This window comes from Siniperca chuatsi, linkage group LG23, assembly GCF_020085105.1.
Source record: "Siniperca chuatsi isolate FFG_IHB_CAS linkage group LG23, ASM2008510v1, whole genome shotgun sequence".
In the NCBI taxonomy this organism is placed as follows: domain Eukaryota; kingdom Metazoa; phylum Chordata; class Actinopteri; order Centrarchiformes; family Sinipercidae; genus Siniperca; species Siniperca chuatsi.
This window is the reverse complement of record NC_058064.1, coordinates 11,348,304-11,372,224: the sequence shown is the minus strand read 5'-3', so window position 1 is coordinate 11,372,224 and position 23,921 is coordinate 11,348,304. Positions and strand designations below refer to the sequence as shown.

Genomic DNA, 23,921 nt, shown 5'->3' with positions numbered 1-23,921 from the left:
ACTCTGTGGTTGCTTCACAGTTCATTTCAGGTCACGTCCCAGCAGGACACCCCCCCCCCAAAAAAAAGTCTGCAACTAATATGAGTGTGGCAACACTTGAATGTGAATTTGTATCATTATCACTACTACCAGAAATACTATTTTAGTATCATTATGACTAATTAAGACCCACAGTTTAACGTACAGAAACCATTTATTTTTTACACGACATGCATTACAACACGTTCGATCTCAAAGCACCTTCCTTTTCATTTCAACATAGTGCAAAATAATGCAAAGAATGTATTTGAAATATTAATAAACAATCAAATGGCACAAAACAAATGTCAGTGTCAGCTGTACCATAAAGTTGGAATATGAAACAATGATCAATTTGACACAACAACACTAGAAACTACTGGTAGTCTGATGAGCTCTGTGTGGCAGTTCGACACGTTTACAACATAATAGTTAAACTTGATATAGATTTTTCATATTTATCTGAATGTTAATCACTTTGGTCACCAAGTAAGATACATGTCAAGGTTTTTTTTCCTAGCGACCTTGTACGGAATAACAGCTTACTGATTTTCATGGGGCACATGATGATTTATATGGTACAAAAGAGAGCTTGTACAGAGCAGAGGGGGTAGCCTGTGGGAAAAAGAATATCACAACTTGGCCCCAAGATGCTTTTATGTCCTGAACAATTTCTTAAATAAAAGTTATCGTCTCCTCATGTTCTTGCAGCCAAACTGAGCTGTTGTCATGAACACCTCTAAAGTTAATTTATAACTTGTGAAATAATATTTGGCCAGCTACTCTCCACAACTCAGGAATGAAAAGACAAAAGTGTTTGAGCGTAAATACAGCCACACAATATCTAAAGCATATGTAACAACATTTACTGATTCGGTACCAAGAGTGATAGGTAATGTTATGCAGAAGTGGAGTCACCAAGTACCATTCACTTCCTCCCTGTGTGGCGTTCTTTACAAGAGCAGCTGTGCTAGCTTATGTACAGTGAAATTAATACTAGAAAACAATACTGAACATCTTGAGTTCAAAAAAAAAGGAAACATTAAATGACGTTCATGTTTCTTCCAGTGAAGGCTTCACAGTAGTCTTATACATATACAGTTGATCCCCTTATGGCATTTGTTTTTTTTTTGCAAAGAAAATAGAGCCATTTTTTCAGCTAATTTTGAAAATTTTAAATGAATGGATTTGGACAGATTCAATAGCAGCTCTTCCGTTGCACGGACAGCAGAGTCCCTGCCCTGTTGAAGCCCTTACAGCATGCTCCACTGAGGTCTGAACACACTATGATTTTTATTTTTACACTAAGTCTCTTATTCTTTAGATGAATACCAATGTCTGAGATGATTATTTGATTCCTTCTTGAGCCTCAGAACTCTCTGGAAACATAATCAGGCCAAAACAAAAGCTCCAATTTCACAAAGTCACGGTCATACAAGCACAAATCTATTCTCAACAACTGTTCGATTTTTTTGTTGGTGCAATGATTCATGTTGAGGTTTGAACCAGCCGTTTAATCCCTCTTAGGCCTCTCTCCTTTCAGGGAAGATATTCATCCCCAGCTCCACCAGCGCCCCCAGTAACATGGTCCACAGTGGTATGCACACAAACGTCAGCTTTACGTCCACCAGCTTCTCCAGCTTGGCGCACAGCGTCAGGCAGAAGCCAAGCTTGAGCAGCATGGCCGTCAGGTACCAGGCACGCAGACGCAGGTCTGGGGAGCCGTTGCGTGGGTCATACCCAGGCTTGCAACGGCCTGCCATCTTGATGGCAAGCATGAGGATGAGGATGCCATCAAAGACCCAGACCGGGAGGAAGATGAGGAACCAGTTCCACTGCACCTGGAGGGAGGAAAGGGAGGGGATTTTGTCAGTTACATATTCAAGGCTTTTGTCAGTTATTTCTATCAGTGTTATGGACCAATTCCTAGCTTGGGTGAGAAAATAATGATGAACTTTATGAATCCTGAGAGTAAAATGGGATTGATCACATACAAATAAAATACAGCAAGTAAACACAAAGGATTTAAAGTAAATTCACAATTAGGCAATTTTGATTGAGTTATGTAAAAACTACTCAAATACAGGGTGAACAAATACTTTTGACTGACAGTGTAATTGATGAGATTCTCAATATACAGGAGCTGAGAGAAAGGGGAGACTTACAAAAAGAGACTGACAAGTAACAAGAGAAAAAAAACCTTTACCTTCCCGTCCAGTTTGAGCACTAGCATGATGAGGAAGACCAGGGTGAAGACCCAGGTCAACAAAACCCTCTGAGCCAGAGACATCTCACTGACTGGAGACAGATCAGAAGAGGAAACAGACGCTGGACAGGCCATACATCCATGGGACACAGAGAGAAAAGGTTAGAAACAATCAGACACTCACAATTATGATGAATGTTTAGTCTATGGAGTATTTTAGCAAGAAATCCGACATGTAAGAATAGACAGCAACGTTGGAGTAGCTGCTAATAGCTATTTAAAACGTGGTATTGTTAACCACGTCAAACAACATGTCACTAACACTAGCTGGAATCTATTTTAAATGTATTTTTTTCATTCATGTTAGTTAGCTCATGTTACAGTGACAGCTAGCTTTTCACAGCCCAATAGCATTTAGCTAACCGGTTGGTGTTTTATTTAAGACGAAGTCTGACTTACTTCAGTGTATTTCTAGATGTGGCGAGCATGTTCGTCTCTCCGTATGGCACACACCAAAACCCATAACGTTTCTTATAATAATTCACATAATTATCAACAGACGTGTCCGTCAACTACAACAGACGTAGGGATTTTAGGTCCGTTATCTGTGTTCGTCCCGCCCGTACTGGAAGCCAATTGGTCCTGGCTTTTCTACGTCACGTTTGTTTAACGTCCATCATTCTGGGTTCTAACCGTAAAGTTCTTCCAAAAGCGCAAACTCGTTGTAGGTTTTTTCCTGTAGTGAGTTTTAACGTCCACTAGAGGTAAGTAAAACTCTTTCTATTTCTCCCGGTGGTTGCGTTTATATGCGAGTTACCTTGCCACTACATAAAACGGCGACATTGTTCTGTCTTAATTATTTTGCTTTTCGGTTAATTTGTCCATATGAGTGATATGTTAGCCCGCTCTCCTCTAATTTTCTCTTTACTAACCATCGGCGACGTTTTTTTGGCATAAAATGCAATGGCGCATGTATACGGTGGTTTACGGGCAGGGGCTGAAGTTGTATTTTTACAGTGAGAGACAGAAAAGGGAAAGCTACTGCTTCAGACATCGGTGAGCAGACGCTCAGCATCTCTTCTACAAACTGGACAAGTCTGGCTAGCTCAGTGCTGCATAAATCACGCTTAGAAAGCACAGTTTGGCTCTGCGTGGGGACTCGGAGCAGCCGTCGCTGTCAAGGAGGTAAGACTGAGCGGTTGCACGGTATGTTTAGACAGCAGTGATCAGGATTTCAGTATTAGGGTCAGCTGTGTGGGCTCTTTGTGCCTGCCGGTGGTAGCTTAGCTAACTATGTAGCATGACATGAGCTAGCACCAGAAATGTGGAGGAGGATACAGGTTGTGTGAAGACTGTCTAAAAACACCGTAGCTGCATCTAAATGGAGGCTAGCTGCAAGATTAACTGCCTTTAAACTGGTTTACACGGCTGCATAGGTGCTTTTATGGAGAGAAAGCACACACTAACGTTAACTGTGTACGATTTTGCTATAGTGTTCTTCACGACTGTAACGTTAGCCTTGTCATGTACTAATTAAATTGACCGGGAAATAAGACCAAAGCTATAAACATTTCCTGGGTTTTTTCTATGTAATCATCTGAGGTGGCTGTTTTATAAACAGTGGAAAACATTGCATCGCTGGAAGATGTCTTTTATCAGATCGCTTATCTTCCCGCAGACCTGTGTCAGGATCCGGGTGCCTTACCACCTCGGCTAAAATATTTCCTGGGGGGGGGCCTGCATTACCGATTAATCTGTCGGCCGATTTTTTTTTTTCGATTATTCGTTTCATCTGTAAAATGTTAGGAAATAGTGAAAATGCCAAATGTGACACATTTAAATTGCTTGTTTTGTGCAACCACACAACAAAATCCATTTTAGACTCATATAAGCCAAACCAACACATGTTAGGCATTTCAGAGGCTGGAAGCAGTGAAATTACTCTGTACTCTTCTCTACTCTTTCTGAATATACATTCATATCTCATCTGTTGTATTCTATTCTGTAACCGGTGTTGGTTTTCTCTACCTGTCTTGTGTCCCTGGAGTAGAAACTGTCGCAGGCGGTCAGGTTCACAGTTTGGCAAGCCATCTGATTATCCAACATGGTTTGCCATCCAGCCAGACTGTCTGTTCCAGTGTCTGACTAACGCTGTCATCACTCGCCCAGATTTTCCACTGCAATCATAATTTGACCTGTAAATTGACCTTCTGCACAACTCTGGCAGAGTCCTGTACCAATCCAGCACGTTAACATACAGCTAGGACAGTCAAATAAACCTTTTTAACATCTTTATACATTCTGTCAACCTGTAGTTTGTACATAAAATATAGATTTCTTGTCCGTACAGGCTGAAGAAGTGGAACAGATCAGCCTGTATTTGAGTAGTAAATACAACAATGACACCAGCAGAAATAACTGCAATAACTCTTGCAGCTGTTAGACATGACTGTGTTTGGACTGTAGCCAATAATCTCACAAGTTTGTTTCACCTGCAGGTAGTCAGGTATACAGTGTATGGCAGCACTGTGTGATGTAGAATTCCGTATTTTTTTAATTTTTCTAAAAATCAAACACCTGGAGTATCACTGCCATGTAACAATGAAGCAAACCTCTAATTTGATTCCGGCTGTTTGCTTTGTGAATCCATTACAGTTACTGACGTAGTCCCATCTGCAGTCACATTCACAGTTTTACCTCTCGCGATGCTTTTATTCAGAGAGACCTATAACGCGTACCACAGTAACAAAAAAACTACAGGCTGACACTGCAGTTAAACCCATTAACAAAGGATTGTCAGTGAGATTAGAGACAGTTTTCAGTCAGGTATAGGAAGAGGTGAGGTTGAGGTGCCTTTTGAGCAAGCAATGAAATCACAATCATGAAGTCACTTTAAGACATTGATTGATCGAGCAGTCAGTCAGGCCAGTAGTACTTGTCAGTCAACATAACTGTGCAGCAGTTCGTGTGTGTGCGAGTTTATTTGCATATATGTGCATTTGCACAAAGTGAATTGTAGTTGTTGACTGACTGCCTGATTTTGTGTGTGTGTGTGTGTAACGGTAGCATCCACAGACCCAGACTGCTGTCTATTGTCTGACCAGCGTGTTCCTTTGTATTGTTTGTTCTCTCTTTTACTTATATTCTCTCTCTCTCTCTGTCTGTCTCTTTGAGGAGCTCTCAGACGACGTTGTTCTGCAGCTTGAATCTTCCCGCAGAGCTGGTTACATCATCAGCTGCAATGTAGTTACATCACACACTAGACTGCCATATCATCTAATGTTACAGCTGTAGGGCAGCGATATAATTCATAAAAATACAGCCGTAATAGCGTGAGCAGAAAAGGTCGCAGAGAAAGGTCAAGAGGCCTTAGTCGCTAGAGAAGTGCCACATTACGAGCTCAGCTGTACTGCAGTAGACTGACAGGTTTTGTTAATGACAACGTGGAAAACTGTTTGTTAGGATGAGCCATTGCTGCTCAGGTTAAGTCTATGAAATCAAGTGTTGCAGACAGGATGGGAAATCTTCACCAGGTGCATTTTGACTCTGGACCTGACCAGGATTTCTGTTTAAATGTAGATATGCATCAGTATGGTTTGTTGAAGCCAATAGCAATAGTCTGTTTTATCATACAGACATAGGCCTTTTGACATGGCACTATGTGAAAAAGCACAGATATAAAAAAATTAATGATGGCTGAATTCCATTTAGCTGCTTCAGTTTCAGGGACCTCGTATTGTGCATGCTGGCTCACTGTCATGACTTACTGGGACACTTGAATAGAACAGAGCCATTGTTAATGTTATTAGTAACACCTGTGCATTTCCTACTTTGACAAGTCAAAATGTCTGCTGTGAAAAAGACCTGTTGATACACATTTTTGTAGACTTACTGCAGGTACAGATGTAAATACAAGTCAAGCTTTTAGATATGCCTTTTTTTCTAATACAGGTGTTTTTAAATTATTCTGGCTGATTAGCTAGCAGGAGCGTGATGAAGATCCTGAGAAGAGGTTTAATTAGCCAAAATAAGTGAAATCACCTGTACAGATGTAATGTGTGTGTGTGTGTGTGTGTGTGTTATGTCTTTGGCTGATTTGGGCAATTTTTATCAAGGCCCAATTAATTAAAGTGTCTGTTTTTTTCCCCCTCAAATTCTGTTTCAATGTGTCTAATTTTTGTCATACATTAAGATTTATAATTTAAAAAATGACAAAATTGCATCATATCTATCCATTTCTGAAAAAATTGCTCCACATTATCAAAGCAGATATAACACTACTCCACTGCACTTTTGAACTTTTCATTGCTCTCCGTGGTGCAGTCTCCAACTAGACTTCTAGTCCTTTTGAGCCACCAACATAATACTGGTTTGGTATTGTACTTCAGTCGGAGAGAAACATCTCTATTACTGCGGCTTTTGGGAATGTTGGAATGAGTGAAGCTGAGAACAAAATATTCCACAAACTCGGCCTTGTTGCACTTGTGGTTGTGTTTTGATGAGTAGCATTCACCCTCTTGCTTTCACTTAAGGAGGTCATTTCATGAATCCTTATGGTTGTGATACTAGTCATGTGGCTAATGGCAGTGGGTGTGTTTGACAGGTTTATCTGTCAACTGTCAGTTTGATGTGACGTCGACGTTTAAACTGTAAAGAAAAGGACATCATGTGATTTCCTTGCTGGAAAGCTAATCATTTAGCTACAGAAGTGTAACCTACTTCTGCGTCCTTCACTAAAGGCTGATTTTAATGCCTGAGGAAGATGCATTTATACTGAAATATTTTTGTTAATTCTGTGAAATCCTCCAAGCGTGACACCTTGATGTGACTGTAGAGCCATGCTGGGTCATGCTGAGTTGTCTTGCCCTGAGAAATAATTTCAGGAGACATACAGTGTGACGTTGATTTACATCGTCATATCAGGAATTCTGAAGGATGATTGGTGACGGTGGGGATGGTAGTCGGTCTCCTGACTTTCCCAAAGAGCTGCATTGTTAGAGAAGGTTGACTATTGGCATCCTTTGCTGCCTGATGTTGTTCATTATTGTTTCTTAGAATTCATACTTTATACTGTGTCCAGAGGCAACCTGTGTGTGTGTGTGTGTGTGTGTGTGTGTGTGTGTGTGTGTGTGTGTGTGTGTGTGTGTGTGTGTGTGTGTGTGTGTGTGTGTGTGTGTGTGTGTGTGTGTGTGTGTGTGTGTTTTGAGACACATGCCGTTTTTAAGCCTCCCTATGCAGCCTCATCATGTGGACACCAGCCAAAGCCCAATTACACACACTGGAAACCCTTTTTTTAACACAGAAATTAGATGTAGTTTTATTATTCTGAGTGACCAAAAGGAAGCGTCTCTTTCCTTACTGACTGAGACACACACACACAGACACACACTGCTGTTGTTGCTTTAAATCTCAAATGTGATCGTCCCAGGCCTTGACCATCGCTCTCTCTCACTCTCTCACTCACTCACTCACTCACTGTCTCTCTCTCTCACTCTGTTTTCCAAATGTCCAGCTCCTGTGCTAATTTGGCTGTGAGGACGAGACATCAGTGAGCTACACGTCCTGACTAGAGGTGAGTCCAGTCTGTGTGTGTGTTTGTGTTTACTAGTTTGCAGCCCCCCCAGCTCCACATAGTCTGTTTTTGTTTGAGCGCAGCATGCTTCAACAACCCCTATTCTGTTGCTGTGAGGGTGTCAGCTGTCTGCACACACACAGTGACCCTGCACAGACAGTGACAGTAGTTCATTATGTCTGAGAGAGAAAGACAGATGTAAAAATAGGAGACTATCAAAAAAGGCCATACTTCTCCTCAGAGGAGAGCACGAGAGGACGCAGGGGGGGTGTGTGTGTGTTTTTGCACGACTCTGTTCCTTCAGTTCGTCTGTGTGTGCATTTGTTTAACCAGTAACCAGAGTTTCTCCATGTTCCTACTACTTGGTATCTGTTAGTCAGTTGTGTGTGTGTGTGTGTGTGTGTGTGTTGCTATATGATCAAGCTTTGTATAGGTCAAGTGTAGTGTCATTTGCTGTTACTTGAGATTGTCAGGGATTCACCCTACATGGCAGAAAAAAATGATCTCCCACCACCCCTCTGTTTCTCACACACACTCACTCTCAGAATCCCCCTGACACACACACTTACTTAAACACACACGCACACGCACACGCACATGCACACGCGTGCCCCCTCGGCCTAGCTCAGAGATGTAACCTGTACCCCTCATGAAATATACAGCCACCAGAGAGAGAGAGAGCAGCTAGTGTTACACATCACGAGTTACCAGACTCATGAAGGAGGTCTCCTCTTGTGCTCATGTTTTCATTAGACAGAGAAACATTACACTGGTAGAAAACCAGCAGTCATAGGCATTTGCATTGAAATCTTCTCTCTTCTGGCATATTTTCTCTTCTCTTCTGTTCCAATAATTTTCTCTTACTGTTTAAAAAGTACTACTCTGTAATTTGTCCGTCTAACAACCAGCTTTGTGGTCAACTCTGATAGAGATCAGTGCCTGAGGAGTTGTCAGCAGTATTGCTTCATACTCAGTTTCCATCTGAACTTATCTGACTGCCATTTTCTGCTTTTTCAGGACAAAATTAGCAGCTTGGTTTTCACGTACCATGGATAAACAAGCAAACTAACTTGTTTTCCAAGGGTGAATTTGTTTAAAAAGACTTTTATTTTACTGTTTTGCTGTGGCTTTCTTATAACCCACAGTGATGTTTTTCTGTTAGTTGTGGCTTTTCTAGCAGCTCTGAAGGTCGCCCACCTGTGAACCTTGAGGCTTTCAGCAGATAGTGAGACAATTTCACAGCTCTCATAAGCTTTACTGGCTTCCACATAGAAAGCAAACGAAGCCTGTCACATGAAGCCTCCCACTACCCTAAATTTAAAACCTACTGTCGTGTCAAAGTTTATCCAGCTTGTAAAACCTCTGATGTGGCTGCAACCGATGGAGGGATGAAGGAGCGTATAGGGTTACACATCACAAGGTTTACTGACTGACTGACCTTAAAGTGTTTTTCCTCTGCTGAGCTTAAAATACTTCTATAGAAACACTGTCGTACTTTTAAGCAAGCTACTGTGTTTTCAAGGCTCAAGAGGTCATGAAAGTCGATGCTTGAGACATAGTCATCTATAGGGTTGTGGTTTTATAGCATTTTATTAAATCATAATCCAGTAGCAAATCCTCGTACTTATCTAAATCCTTCCCATTTCCTTATCGAGGAAACTGGTTAGCGCAGGTGGTGAGCGCCCTCTCCACAAGTAGGATTTGGGTCGACTCTGTGTATCGATTGTTGATCGACTCAAGGACTCAAGGTCATTTATTTGTCATTTTACCACACAGGTTTACGCAATGAATCATAAGTTGTAGCCTCTTCATGCTACACACACAGAACATATGTACAAATATTTAAATGTATCCATTAATCTTTAAACTCACAACATGACAACGTCCTGCTCTGATTAATTACTGTGAAGTGATGATGCAACGCCACTACTAGTTTTCCCTGAATCTTAATAAGCCTTTATATAATATAGTATTTCATAAAAATGTAATTATTTCTTCTGACATTAGTGGAGGCACTCTTTATTTCAGGTGGGGCAGGGTGACGCCACTATAAAATGCTGCGGGAAACCCTGTATAGAAAATGTAATGTTTAATAACTAAAATGTGGTTAGATTACATATTTCCCATTTAGCTCAGCTGACTCCCTGAATGTTTAGTAAATTGTGCTTTTGTAATAAAGAAGAGAGAGGAGATAAAGGATTCAACAAGAGATTCATTAGAGTCAGAGCTTCACAAATGAGGTACTTTAACAACTTGAAACTGAGAACTGCAAAAAGTAACCGGTTATTGGAAACCAACCCTAGTCATTTACAATAATGTGAGACAATAAGAATAGAAACAAAAAGTGTGTGTGTGTGTTTGTCTCAGAGAGTAAAAGAGAGTAGCTATGAGGTATCAGATTAAAATGTCAGAGGATGGCAGGCTGCATAACCAGTTACATTAAATGTTATAAGAACCATTATTAAAAAAATCCTCCTCATTACGCACACACCCACTTTCCATTAGACACACTCACAAACACACACATACTCACCACGCCCTCGCTCGCAGCCCTCATCTAGCTATCATGATTTTGCGCGTGTGTGTGTGTGCCTAGTTGCTGGAAAGTACCAATTGACGAAGAGTCAAGAAGTTATTTTATTTTTTTAGTGACTGCACACAAACACGAAAACTACACTGGATTCCTCAGTGACGTGTGTGTGTGTGTGTGTGTGTGTGTGTGTGTGTGTTTTCTGAACGTCTTGAGAGATGTCCTTCCTGGACTGTGTGATAGTGAGTGCTGGTGTTGTCTATGATGACGCAGTCTGTGCTAAAACACTGACTGGCATTCAGCATTTTTCAGAGAGCGAGACTTTAGGATTTGTGATGCATTGTGGTTGTTTTGTCAGTTTTTGAAAGTGAACATCCAACAGATTTTTACCCTTTTTATATCTGACATTAAACCTGGGTGGTCTGAGTAGAGCTAAAACACATAGAAATGTACTGCAGGTCCAAGGGTTGGGCAAGATATACCGTGGTAACTCTCCCTTTAACATCTTTGAATCTATTAGGCTGATGTTTCCGATCATTCCGAGCATTAATATGATGAATTACCTTGATTTGTCAGTTAATAATTTACCAAATTAGCCAAAACATACATTATTGTCTGGTTATTTGATCTATAAACAGTTTCTTAATAGATTTGGTTATTGCACCAAAATAACATACACTTAGATTTTATCCATATTGCCCATTCCTAGTAGAGCTGAAACAATTAGTCGATCAATCGCTAGTCGGTCGACAAAAAATTAATTGGCAGCCTCCTTAAATGTGAAGATGTGCTTCTTTTCTTTATCATATATGATAATAAACTGAATATCTTTTGTGTTTTCGACTCTTTATCGAATAAAACAAGGAATTTAAAGACGCCACCTTGGGATTTTCGGAAACTGGCATTTTCTGACGATTATTCGAGAAAACAACTGTCAGATGAGTTGATAATGAAAATGATTGGTTGCAGCCCTACTACAGAGACACATTTGGCCCTACCAAGAGGTGATACACTTTCATCTCAAGCCAACTTTGAAGTACAGCGATCAAAACAAACATCTGTAAGCAGCTGTAAGAAGTGAAGTTAAGCAGGCAGCTAATATAGCACTAAATTACTGAAAATAGTGACTTATCTAATCTTATAAATGCAGAACAGAAGAGTCTACATAACTGCTGTCAGTTTGACCTGATGAAACATTTTGTTCTCAGATTCAGATAAGCTATCAGCTCCGCTCTAAAATGACTTCTTCCTCCATTTTAAAACCTAAGATATTGAGCACAAGGGCTGGGTGTTATGTGATGTGGTTTGATGTTACCAACAACACACTTTTTTTTTGTTTTTGTTTTTTTGCTTTTTTTATATTTTGATGTATTTTTTTAACAAAATATTCTCAAATATGAAATATCTACATATAAACATGCTTAAATAAAATCACGTTTCAAACAAATTCATTTATTTAAACAGGAGTGTGAGAGAGCTCAGATGCACAAGGCAAAAACAATCCAGATGTGATACATTTTTACACTGAATATAAAATAGAAATCAGTTTTGAGATGCACAATTACTGTGTACAGTTTCTATAATAAAAATAGTCCTTAATGGAAAAAACATTTGAGGTTTTAACCTCACTGATAAAACCCTTAGATGGTTTAAAGTTGTCATGTTATGCCCATTTTGGCACTGACGAATACAGCGTCTCCTAGACATGGCGATACCACAAACTGAACTCTTCCGGGCCGCTGCTCTAAGTAGCTTGGTTTGAAGGCGTGCCACACTAGCCGCTTGGTGTGCATTATGACGTGTGTTACATAGTGATGTAGATAAGTTATGGAAGTAAAGGCTAGAATACAATCAAGCTGTTTTCAGGCAGTTCAGGAGCAGTGTTTTCTGTAGAAGAGGATAACTCCCTTTGGGGTGGACTTTTCACTTTGCAAACCTGCAAAATTACATACACAAAAAAGATATATAGCACAAAGGAAAAGGGGAAAAAGCCAAAAAAGTTGGCAGTTTCATCTAAGTATCTCTAAGTATCTTTTTTCTTTATTATCTCTTACCCACCACAAAGGCAGCATGGAGATCACACACACAGCATTCAAAACTCAACCGTCTTCTGCCACTGACGCGCATTCACATTAACATTCATACAGTAGCTGCAGGAGACATGTGGCTAATTTCGCTCAGCCATTTCCTGCTCACACAAAGACACACATGCATGTATACTCTCTCTCACGCACAAACACACACACACACACACACACAGGCACAAAAAGAGCCCTCATATAAACTGTGGCCTACATAATACACACTGTCTGACTTGACCACTCGGTCTCTCTCTCTCTTTCTGTAAATGGGTCAGTTCAGACAGACCACTGGTCAGACAGATTTGGCAACCCTGTGTGTGTGGTTGTTATCGAAGTTGTTAAATTCTTTGAGAGCTTTGTAATGGGGTGCGTTTGTGAACGAAGGTTTCTTGTTGACACAAATTTGCGGTTAGCAGAGTTATTGGTATAAAAATTAACTGAGGAAAGATGAATAAAAAAAACATTTGGAGACACGTACATTACAACCTTTTTAAAATATATGATATCGGGTTAGAAACGTAGTCTCAAATCTAGGAAGTTTGCAAGAAAACACTCTGCCTTAGCTGTTTTCAATGTCTATGAATCCTTTAACCAGAATATACATATAATATGTGTGTGTGTGTGTGTGTCCTAAATACCCTTTAGCAAACCACAGCGTATTTCGGGAACACTGAGTGTGTGGTTTTGGAAAAACTACATTAGGAAAGAACTCTCAGCCTATTTTTTCTTCTTGTTATGTTTCCAGCATAAATTATAACCCAGCTGTTTACAGCTAATCCTGTGTACATATTAGGCAATAGTATGTATCTGTGTGTGTGTGTGTGTGTGTGTGGTGTTTGTCTGATGTCTAATGTGTATGAATCAGTGTTGGCATCACACTCAGGTATGATGGAGGGATTTTGAGACTTTGAACAGGGAGGATCTGCCTGTTTTTCCTATCACTGTTTCTGGACGGGGAGGATTTGAGCCCTTAAAGCTGTCAGAGAGTCTTAGAGAGTTAAAAACAGAAAACATTTCTGTTTGTGGTCCAACTCCACTAATGATGGGGTATCGTTCCCATAGGTTTGTCTGTCTGGATATAAATGTCTGTTTTTATTCTCTCCGGTCATGCTTACCATTGTTGTTTTGTGGTTGTGCAATCTAACAGTTTGTCATTTGTTCACAGCAGCAGTTAGCACTTGTTGCTCTACAGTAACTGGACACAGTCATTTTTATTGTGGACTTAACAGTGATGTTGATCTGATCTCAAAACATTTTATATTATGTAACATCAAATAGCAGAAATCCCATGAGTAAAATGTGTCCCCTCCCCCTTATCCCCTCTTTGTCTGCTCCTGTTCATATAAAAATCTCCCCCTAAGGGGAAAAAAATAAAATAATAATAAATTAGTTCTGAAGGCATTAGTCGATTTTTAATGAATTAGTTAATCTGCAGAAAATGAATCGCTGAAGTTATTTATTAAGTAAAAATGCCAAACTTTCTCTGGTTCCAGCTCCCCAAATCTGAGGGTTTGCTGCTTTTCTGTTTTATGTTATTATAAATTGAAAATATGTTTTTGGGCTGTTTTTATTGGATAAAACAAGCAACACACCATGTTCTGAAAAAGGCTTCATGCCAAGCTGCATCAACAATTTTGTCAGTCCATTCACTGTATAAAAACCTGACCAAAATGATCAAGACATGAGGTGGTTCTTTTAGACTACCACCTTTTTCCTGAATGCTTTTGTGGAAACGTGCACATTGCTGCCCTTTTTTTTTTTTTTTTTTTTAAAAGCAGAGCACCCAACTGTTATTCAGCGCAAGAGAAGTGCACCTGTTTCCTCTTTATAAAGTAATTAATAAATCACCATTTTCTGATGTCTTACAGAGGTGAGATCTGAAACATAATCAACACATTAATCAATAATGAAAATAATTTATTAGTTGCAGCACTAGAACAAAGAAATTCTATTTTCTTCCCTTAAAAATGAGCCGCTGTTGCAAGCTGCTTTCCTCCTCTGGTACATAAGAGAGCCAACACCAGTCACTTGTCCCATTTTAAATCCTTATTCTTCTCATTGCAGAGCCGAATAGTTTGAGTCTCTTCTAGAGCAGCAAAAAAGTGTGTGAATGTGAGTTTAGGATGGGTGCGTTACACTCGGCTGAATGAGTAATAACAGAATACTTTTTCTTGCTTTCTCACCCTCTATATGGTGTTTGCTCTTTACATATGCCCTCCTTCTTCCTCTCTCTTTCTTGTTCTGTCCATTATTCCTATCTTTGACCACCTCTGTCAAGTTTTAAAATGAAGGCCTCTATTGACTCTGTCAGTCCATTTACTTGTGTAACCACTGCACATAAAAAGGACAAATCAGCATAGTCCACGCTTTCTCTTTCTGTCTATCAAGTTTAAGTTCAGATATGCTTTCTTTGCATGTATGGGTAATAGCAAAAAGCAAGTGTGTGATTATATGTATGGAGTGAGGAGTGATGATCGTAATCGTAGACAAGAGCGAGCAAGAGACTTTCTTCCTGTTGGTAAAAATGTCTCTTGCCTTCTGGGGTAAAAGTAGACACACACACACACACACACACACACTGAGAAATGCATATACGCCCACACCTCTGCAACTTTATAAGCAGTATGCATGCAGCATTTACTCATTTGCTCGTAGGAACTGGGTTCTTTGCAGTTTTGCGCTTTAGTGAGCTTGTGGTTTGCCATGCTTGTGTGTGTGTGTGTGTGTCTTCAGTTAAGACTACTAACAGACTTATGCGCTTGACGTAGAAACTGTTCACACTTGGCTCGAGTAGAACATTTTCTCTCCTTCCTGCTTTTTGAATTTCACATTCTTGACACACTGAGCTTGGACTCACTCCACCGTAGCTTTGAACATGAGGACTTTGACATGCTCTCACATTAATACTCTTATATTTCTTAGAGGTGGTGACTTTATCGCACATATTAACAACAAGTGTTGTGGTTGGGTTGTTGACAGATAAGCTGTGGAGCCGTCAAACAGCCTTGTAGTGTGATCTCACACACATTTCTTTCAATATAAACTGTGGCGAAGACTGCAGAATTGCCACAAAATTGACTCACCATTTCTTTGGAAGTATATCTCACAACTAGCAGCACAAAAATGTTTCCAAGTAGCTTTCATTGAAATGGATGACACTGCAAATACCTGCGTCAGGTATGGATACTCCTGTAGACTGAGGCCAGCAGCACAAACAAGCCTTCACATGCAAGCAGGATGTCTTCACTCTGCTACGTCAAATTAAAGGTTCCAACTTGAGCGAAAAACTTGAGAGTAAAAGCAGAAAAAAATGTCAAAATATGGTTGAAAAGCTAAGGGGAAATGTTAAACTTCATTAATACTCCCCCTCAAAATATTTCATTTTTGCAATATTTCATTGGATTGGGTAATATTTCCTGATTAACAATGAAGCCAAAGAGAACAGAAAGCTCCTCCTTCCCCCTGAGTTGGCCTGGCTTGCAGCCGCTGCCCTCCATCTATCTGCTCCTCCACGCCTCACACTCACACAGCAGGACAACACAGTACTTACGTAACAGAAACAGAAAAGAGATACAAAGAGACTGACAGACAGAGGGGGAAGGAAGAGAGGCAGAGAGAAAACGGGGAAGGAGAGTGGCTAACTGCGAAGCCTCCATGTTTGCCACTTTACAGCTTTCTCATTAACCGCATCTTCTTCTCCTTGTCTTCTTCTTCCACCTCCACCAGACCGAAAGAGGTTTCTACTTTTAATGTTATATAAGCAGTCACAGTCAAAGTAGTTACAGCCGTCATATTAATACATTCAAAGAAATTTGTCTCAGACATGCACGTTAAGCTGATTCAAATGAGTAAATAATAACTCCTCTTTGTTCTTCTGTGTCAAATAACTCTGAAGCTCCGGTTTGTTGAAGCGGATCCAATAAAACTCTTTCTGCTTTGATCCTTTTTTAACCACAACAAACAAGCTCACATCACCTGTAGATCCTGTTTCAAAGACAACTTGGTGTAACATCACATTGATTGTAACACTGACACACAGCATGCCTTAGGCCTTCCCATCAGTGACCCAGATATTGATAATCAAATAGTAATGCAACATATGGTTTATTTTGGTGGTGGTCAGACTTTGAAATCATCAAAAGTCATATATTGAAAATAAAATAACCTATATATTGCTATTGAGTCTGTGTGATATATTTATGTAATTATGTACAGAATATCAGCAGAATACAATGTTTTGTGGATATAAAGAAAGCTTAGTGTGAATGTTAATTATTGACCTTTTTAAAAACAGTAGTTTGATAAAAGCATCCTAACTCAAGGCCGACTTACTAGCTTTTTCCAGATCGGATCTTTCTTTTTTTTTTTTTATTGACAGACAGACAGATGTACAGACTATAATAGTGCAGTGACCAACAATCTAGTAGTTCCATAATTTCAGAAGTGAAATAAAAATGTGTAAATGTATAAGTGTGTGCGTGTCTGGGTGTGTGTGTGTGTATATATATATATGCCCATTTATTACCATTGTCATCACCATTACCATCACTCACCCACCATCACTATTGTTGCATTAGTTAAGTTTTTTTTTTTTTTTTCATCGGATCGGATCTTTCAACCACATCTCACAGTCTTCCTCAGTGGGAGAAGAGAGTTGAAAACTGTGAAAAAAGCTAGTTAGTAGACCTTGAGTTAAGATTTTCTGTCAAAAGATATTATTGTTTTGGATTGTAGAAGATTGTAGTTGTCATTTTCCTCTGCTATATCTATCTCTCTATCTATAATTTATCGCATTTTATTTATCACATAAATTAGTGATTTGTGAAACTAATTTCATCCCATTTTTCCATTTGCACACAATCTTTAAATCCGTATGTCTTATTAAATAGTTGCTAATCAGCATTGGCGAGCACAAGCATCCGGTTTAAAGTTTTATCGTCAACAGACATGGGATGCAAGAGTCTACGCTGCACGCATGTTGATAATCATGTTGGTTTTATGCAAGCTTGACTATTAATGCAATAGTTAGACGTGAGACGATGCGTTCTTACTGGTATTGCGCAGTGACCCCAGCACAGAGGTCGCCTGTAGTGCTCCAAAACAACAGCCAGCCTTTATCACCCAAAACAATCAGCTCAGAAACGGGTTTATTGCCAAGTAGGTTATTGCTATATTGGTGCATAAATAAGCATAGTAGAGAAACATAAAAAATCGATAAAATAAAAGTAAGTACTGTAACCGCAACTGTACAACTAACAATGTAATGTCGATTTATAATATTAATGCAACGACATTCCCCTTTCATACGGCGCCTGCTGTTTATTTAATTTTTAAGTTTCACATGCCAAGAATTTTCTGTACATCACGAGCCAGATGTCTCTTGATTTAAGTTAAAATGTTACAACATTACTGAGAATGTAATGACAGAATAACTTACGATGGTGATTTACGATAATGAAAAATATCTTACAGTTGTGGGCCTGGCTTTCCTCTGCCACTGTTGCTGAAGTCGTCTGTGGGGCAAGAGGGGTCTGTGAACGTGGCTGGCTGGCTGGCTACCCCCGCAGGCGCTTGTGGAGCTTCTCAACTCCGAAAATATTGGAGCACATTTTCACTTTTCGTAAAACTGCCAATATTCGAAATCTACACAATTGATTTCTCGCCTCGTGATGAAATAGCATATGAAAATTGTAAAATTAAAAAAAAAAAAGGTTCTGTTGTTGACCACTTTCTCTGCAGCTTTACGCTCCTCGCTTGAATACTGAAATGAATGTTGGGATATTTGTGCTGTCAAGTTCATACAACCGATGCATCCTTGGTAAAATGGAGGTGTTGAGAACACTTCTGGGAATTTCAACCATTCTTGGCGAACTGCGAATTTTTGTATTGGGACAGTACTTGGGCCGCAAAAGATGACGTTTCACAAGGACACAAGTACAGACAAGAACACAGATTCAGAAAGGCCTTATGTCTCGTCATTAGCACTTGTCAATTTGAACTGTGTGTGTTTGTGTGTGTGTTTATGAGTCTTTCCAAGCCAATTACTCACACGCCCAAACACTGCAAGGGATCCAACAGCCGTTCCCAATATTTCCCGGAAAATGCATGTGTGTGTTAATGTGTCTGTGTGTTTGTGTCAGAATATGATTCAACCAGTTCTAAACCACCACTATTAGCGTGATAAGTGTTTCCAGGCCGGCTTATAGAAAGACTGTGTTTGTTTATGTTGTAAGACGGGAGTCAAGGGAGATGACATGTAAAAGTGACTGGCCTTATTAGTAAAACTATTGTGTGTGTGTGAGTGATTCAGGAGCGAAAGGATCAGAAGATAATATATAAATGTTGTATTTTTATGTAGGAAGAGAGGCAAAATGAATGCCTTCAATCAAATCTGCACAATCACACTTGTGTCTGTATGTAGTTGTTTGTGTTTGTTTGTGTGTGTGTGTCTTCTCCTCCCTCTCTCCTTTTGTCAGTTGTCAGGGCACACCTTCCTACCAGGTATATAGACCTCAGTCCTCCTCTCTCTTTCATCATTACTCCGTCACTCACACTGCTCTCTCTCTCTCTCTCTGTCTCACTCTCGCTGTGTGTTTTCAGTCTAAGATGCCCTAGGCCAGGAGAAGGGAAATGTAAATGGCTTCCAAAGTAAAAGATGCTGTGGTGTGGTACCAGAAAAAGGTAAGATGCTGTACATTTCTTGCATTTGCACACTGGCTTGGTTTTTGCATGTCACAAAATAAGAAAAAACCCCAACTCTAGATTGTTTGGGGTGTGAGCTGCCCAGTTTTGGAGATATCGGCTGTAGAGATGTCTGCCTTTTTTGAATAAAATGGGACTAGATGGCACTCTGCTTCTGGTGCTCAAAGCGCCAAAAAAAAACATTTGAAAAATTCAACAGCAATCATGACCTGATTACTCAGAATAATCCACAGATTTGTAGTGATCACTTTCAAACTATTGGTAGAAAGAAAATAGTTCCTACATGAAACTGCTCACAACAAGGTGTGTGGATTATCCTGTGAAAGTTGTTGAGCCTAGTTGTGTTCGCGTGCATTTACACACACATGGATGTGCATCGATATATGAAATACCTAAAAACGAGGGACTCCTCAGACAATACAAGCTGTCTCTAGGTTCAAATTTCCTTTTTTTAAATGGCTAGAAATATAGCAAACAAAGCTAAAGAGGAAGAATGAGGTAAAATACATAAAAGATCAACATTTTTTGACCAAACGAAAAAACAACAAAATTGACTCTAAGTCCCATCACTAGGTTTTTCCGAAGTTTTCAGCTGCATCTCAGTTTTCCTTAGCTGATTTTGCTCAGTTGTCATGACATAAATATGGATCTTTGGTCATGTAATACTGTGTTGTAAGTGGTTATATATGCTACAAAATATTGTTTCCCTAAAATGAGATGTCGTATTTGATAGAAATGGAGGCAGATTTGGTGTCACTTTTTTCAAAGTGATTTTATAGTGCAAATGGGGTCAGATTTTACTACTTGTTAAATATATAAACCACTAATGGACACAATGTGATGCTTACAGAGTGTATCTTTACTGTCTTAGAGGTGCTGAATGATTAACTTAATATTTAAAAGTAGAAGACAAAAAACCTTGCGCTTAATCAAGAAAAAAAAGAAACCTGGGTACATATAAATGTAAAATTTAACAATTTCAAAAAGAGTTTGCAAACACAAGAATTTTCTGCAGTTTCTGTTATTGCACACTAATGCCTGATAATAATTTATAGAGGCTAGTATGTTACATAAACACAGATTTTTGATAAAGTTTTCATACATTAGGTTAGTTTTTTTGGTTTTTTTTTTGCAACCACAATTTGTACTGATCGGGGCATTTTACAGTTGAAAATTAAAGTTGTCAGGGCTCTCTGGTAAACAAACTATGTTATGCTGTTTCTACTTTACCTCAAATATAACTTTGGCATTTCACTACTGCAATGTATCGTCTGGCATATATACAGATATCGATATATATCTGCAGTAAACTAATATTGAATTATCGGTCTCGATAGCTCTAAAACATTTGTTCATTTTTGTCCCTTAAAACAGAAACTGAAGATTCAGAGTTCTGATATGTGAGTGTTCAGACTCTTTTTGATGTACAGTATTTTGGCAGTGACCTCCTCACTGCCGGCAGCAGCAGAGTCGGGCCGTTCGGCACAGTGTGAAACCAGACTGGTGTTGTGTGTCTTCTTGTTCCATGGTCTCAGATATCAGATCCTCTACTGGACTCCAGCTCTGCTCCCCCGGCAGCTCTCAGCTTACACATCTGTCTGCCTCTCGGGCTGTCTGTCCTCACAAACCTGTTTGTCTCTTCTTAGGCCCCTTCTGCTCATCTGTCTGCCTGTTGTTATTTCTCCACAACCTCTCTTGTCTCCTTGTCTGTCTGGATGTCTCTTTTTTTGTTTTTGTGTTTCATCTGTCTGTCATGTCATTACAACCTGTCTTTCTCTGATCCTCTGCTTGCACCTGGCAGATGAAGACGTCAACATAAGCTTTCACTGGAATGAGATCACACTGAAGATGACTCATATGAGAATATGCAAACTTTAATTAAAGGTCTGAACTCTAAACGCTGCTGTCTGCATGAGACAAACAATTATTGTCAATTGAAAATAGCAGGTTTTCACAGCTTATTTTCTTTATCTTGATTCTTGAATTATTTCTAAATTTAATTGCAGGTAACATTAAAATGGTCTTAAGTCTCCAATTAGGCCTTTTCAAATATACAGAGCAGTGAGATTAGTCTAAGAAACTGGATAAAAACAGAACATTTATGCTTTCTTTAAATGATTTAAGCTTAGGCTTAGCTCTCTCAGGGTGTACAGTCACCGTACATAGGTCTGCCTTGCTGAGCTTGTCTGGGCAGAGGCACACCAGTGACGACAACCGCTAAGTCATGATAGAAAAGTCTTTTTATAGGAAGCAGATCACACCTGTCTGACTGTCCTCAGGGCTTCTTTATCTCTGACGTTTCTTTTAGACAAGTTAAGTGGGTTTTTTCCCCCTCTGACTACCTGAATGTAAAGGAGATAAAACAGACACTGTTATGTTAAAGATCGTGTTTGTGGATTTTCTGCTGTTTGAGTCACCAGGAAAGGATGATTTTATTCATCAGTCCTTAATGTAACAGTCCATGGACACAGCAGACAGACAAGCCTTTAAGGGCAAAAATGGGTTCATTGCAGCTATAATATTCCATCTAGTTCAGCACTGGCTTTGCTAAAAAATACAAGAGAGTCTGTAGTTTGACATTAAGCAAACACCTGAAATTCTGCCAAATAAACAAATACTGCCCTCAGTATTTTTAAATGAGCCTGTGGCTCCTGACAAGGCCTCACATGGTGGAAAAATATGGAAAGTCAAGTGGACCATAAATATCTCAAAGATGTAGTGTACCATCCAACAGGCACGTTACAAAAATGCCTACCGAGGTTACAATTATAGCCTCTGCAGGCAGTAATTGTAGCCTCGCCCAGGCAACAATTGTAGCCTGCCGTGGCTACAATGAACGCTTGGTGAGGCTACAATTGTTGCCTTGGCAGGCTACAGTTGTCGCCTGCTGAGGCAACGATTGTAGCCTTGTCAAGGGGTCCATTGTAAAAATTGAATATAATAAAGTGCTCTATCTTACTTGTATTGGCAGCTATGATGGCCTTTAGCGTTTCTGATTATAATTGAATAATAATTTACTATTACTGAGAGGTGCCACACATAATTTTGTTTTATAGCCTACAATGACAATAAAAATGTTTTTCATATTAATTTTCAAATGTTCTGTTGTTGATGCATGGATTATAAAGTAATGCAACAGCGTTTTATTGTATTGCCTGTTCACGTGCAGCTGAGTGACCCTAACGCATCATATCTAATTTGAAAATGAAAGCACTTTTATTTGAAGTTTTCCACAGGATGTACTTTAGATAGTAAAGTCTGTTCTCAATAATTAGAAAGATCAATTTCATAGAACCGACAGCAAGCACGCCAAAAGTAGTTACAAAACCTCCTCATCACTCTCTCAAAAAATAAATAGAAATGTGGATATGTTGACAGCTAGACAAAACCAACAAAAAAAAAAAAAACGCAGGCAGGCATCTATAGGTGTTTATGCAGTGAATAATCAACAGAGCCTATGAGCATTATATGGAGCCTCAACTATTGTGCTGTAAATCTGTTTGGACATCTCATCCAGGTAGTATCAGTTAGAATCAAGCTCTCACTGAACTGTAGCCTCCTCAGCTGTGATCACGTGGAGCCACTTGGAGCAACTGGAAAAACACACTCAATGTAATTCTGCAGACAGGTTAGAGATTCATCCTACCTGATAATGGTCTAATAAAAAGAACCTCCTAGTTTTCATGTCTACTCAAGCAGACTGACTATATTCCTGATTAAGAAAAAAGGGCGACCTTTGTAGCCCATATATTATCGTTTAGCACAATTATATCTGTAGCTGCTATCCATCCATACCTTACATGATGATGATGATGATGATGATAATAATATCTTGTATGTGTATAAAATAAAATTGAGTATCTGTATATTTGCCTGTGTTTCAACACGTATTTAAATATACAATGACACTTATTCACACAGTATTTCTAATTTATTCGATGAATTTAATTTGGATGAACCGACCCTTTAAATCAGCCTTTGTATGAGTTGAAATGCCAGTTAAGTGTTTTGTTTCTGTTGATTTTAAATGTGTGAAACTACGAGAATGGTGGATAACGCGTCAAACGAATGGGACAGCTCTGATTTGGAAAGATTTTATTTGCTGTGTCACTCAGAAAGGTAAAGAGCTGTAATAAGACATCAAGTGCACAGACAGAAAGGCCTGAAGAAATTGTCCAGTCTTACAAACAGGTCTGTGAAGCTGACCTTGCCATCCTCAGCTCTCCAGCCTCTGCAGGCTTCAAACAGTGTGGCCCCGCATGACCCGCAGTATATTTCTGACTGTGCTATGTCTGGAGACAGGCTGCAAATAGACTCAGACACATAGTGTTATGTTTGTGTGGAAGCTGCCTTTTCACTCACCACAGTGCCATGCCAAGCCTATATCGCAGTGAATACGCATGCAGCCATGTAGACTATATTTGTTACAGCACCAGACAGACTTCCTTGTTTTTTCTTTTAAGTCTGACACATAGTGCTTGCTGTTGCCGAGTAGGAAGCCAAGTGTCAGCTTCATGGGGCATGTCGGTGATATATTTGATCTTAAAAATTTGCACTGTAATAAATCAGCTTATAGCTTATTTGTGTGGTGGCTTTAAGGTCTATTTTAAGACATAAGTGACAGTTCATATCCTTAGTATGTGGGCGAGATCTGTGGATGTTAATGACTTTACAAGATCAGTAACTCTGTGAATGTTCTCTGCAAAGTGAGTTTTTATATGGAGGACACGGCTACATTTAGAGTAGAGGAGACAACACATATGGTAAATTAAATGTACTTGTATAGCGCCTTTCTAGTCTTCTGACCACTCA

The 23,921-nt window shown here is 39.5% G+C and overlaps 2 protein-coding genes across 4 annotated transcripts in view; one reads left to right on the top strand and one right to left on the bottom strand.

Annotated features, from left to right (window-relative positions):
• Positions 1-174: 174 nt before the first annotated feature.
• Positions 175-2,870, bottom strand: LOC122870976 (transmembrane protein 60-like). Its single transcript, XM_044185443.1, has 3 exons — positions 2,684-2,870; positions 2,225-2,346; positions 175-1,859 (listed from the first exon to the last, which is right to left on the bottom strand). Exons 2-3 carry the CDS (start codon positions 2,306-2,308, stop codon positions 1,542-1,544), a joined length of 402 nt encoding a protein of 133 aa, XP_044041378.1. The 5' UTR covers positions 2,309-2,346; positions 2,684-2,870; the 3' UTR covers positions 175-1,541.
• A 197-nt stretch (positions 2,871-3,067) lies between these two features.
• Positions 3,068-23,921, top strand: part of LOC122870974 (protein PHTF2-like) — a 46,394-nt gene continuing 25,540 nt past the window's right edge. Inside the window, exons 1-3 of one of the 3 annotated variants that reach the window (XM_044185437.1) lie at positions 3,070-3,409; positions 7,737-7,796; positions 19,008-19,088. In XM_044185437.1, the coding sequence (XP_044041372.1) occupies positions 19,044-19,088 (45 nt within the window). In that variant the 5' untranslated portion in view covers positions 3,070-3,409; positions 7,737-7,796; positions 19,008-19,043. Of the gene's footprint in view, positions 3,410-7,736; positions 7,797-19,007; positions 19,089-23,921 lie in introns of all 3 variants that reach the window. The other 2 variants (XM_044185439.1, XM_044185438.1) reach the window with 2 other exon arrangements.

What these genes read in the sequence shown, in the direction of transcription:
- LOC122870976 (XM_044185443.1), bottom strand. Translation starts at nt 2,308, where the DNA reads ATGTCTCTGGCTCAGAGGGTTTTGTTGACCTGGGTCTTCACCCTGGTC. An exon ending in TGCTCAAACTGGACGGGAAG is followed by an intron (nt 1,860 to 2,224) that starts GTAAAGGTTTTT and finishes TCCTCCCTCCAG; the next exon opens with GTGCAGTGGAACTGGTTCCT.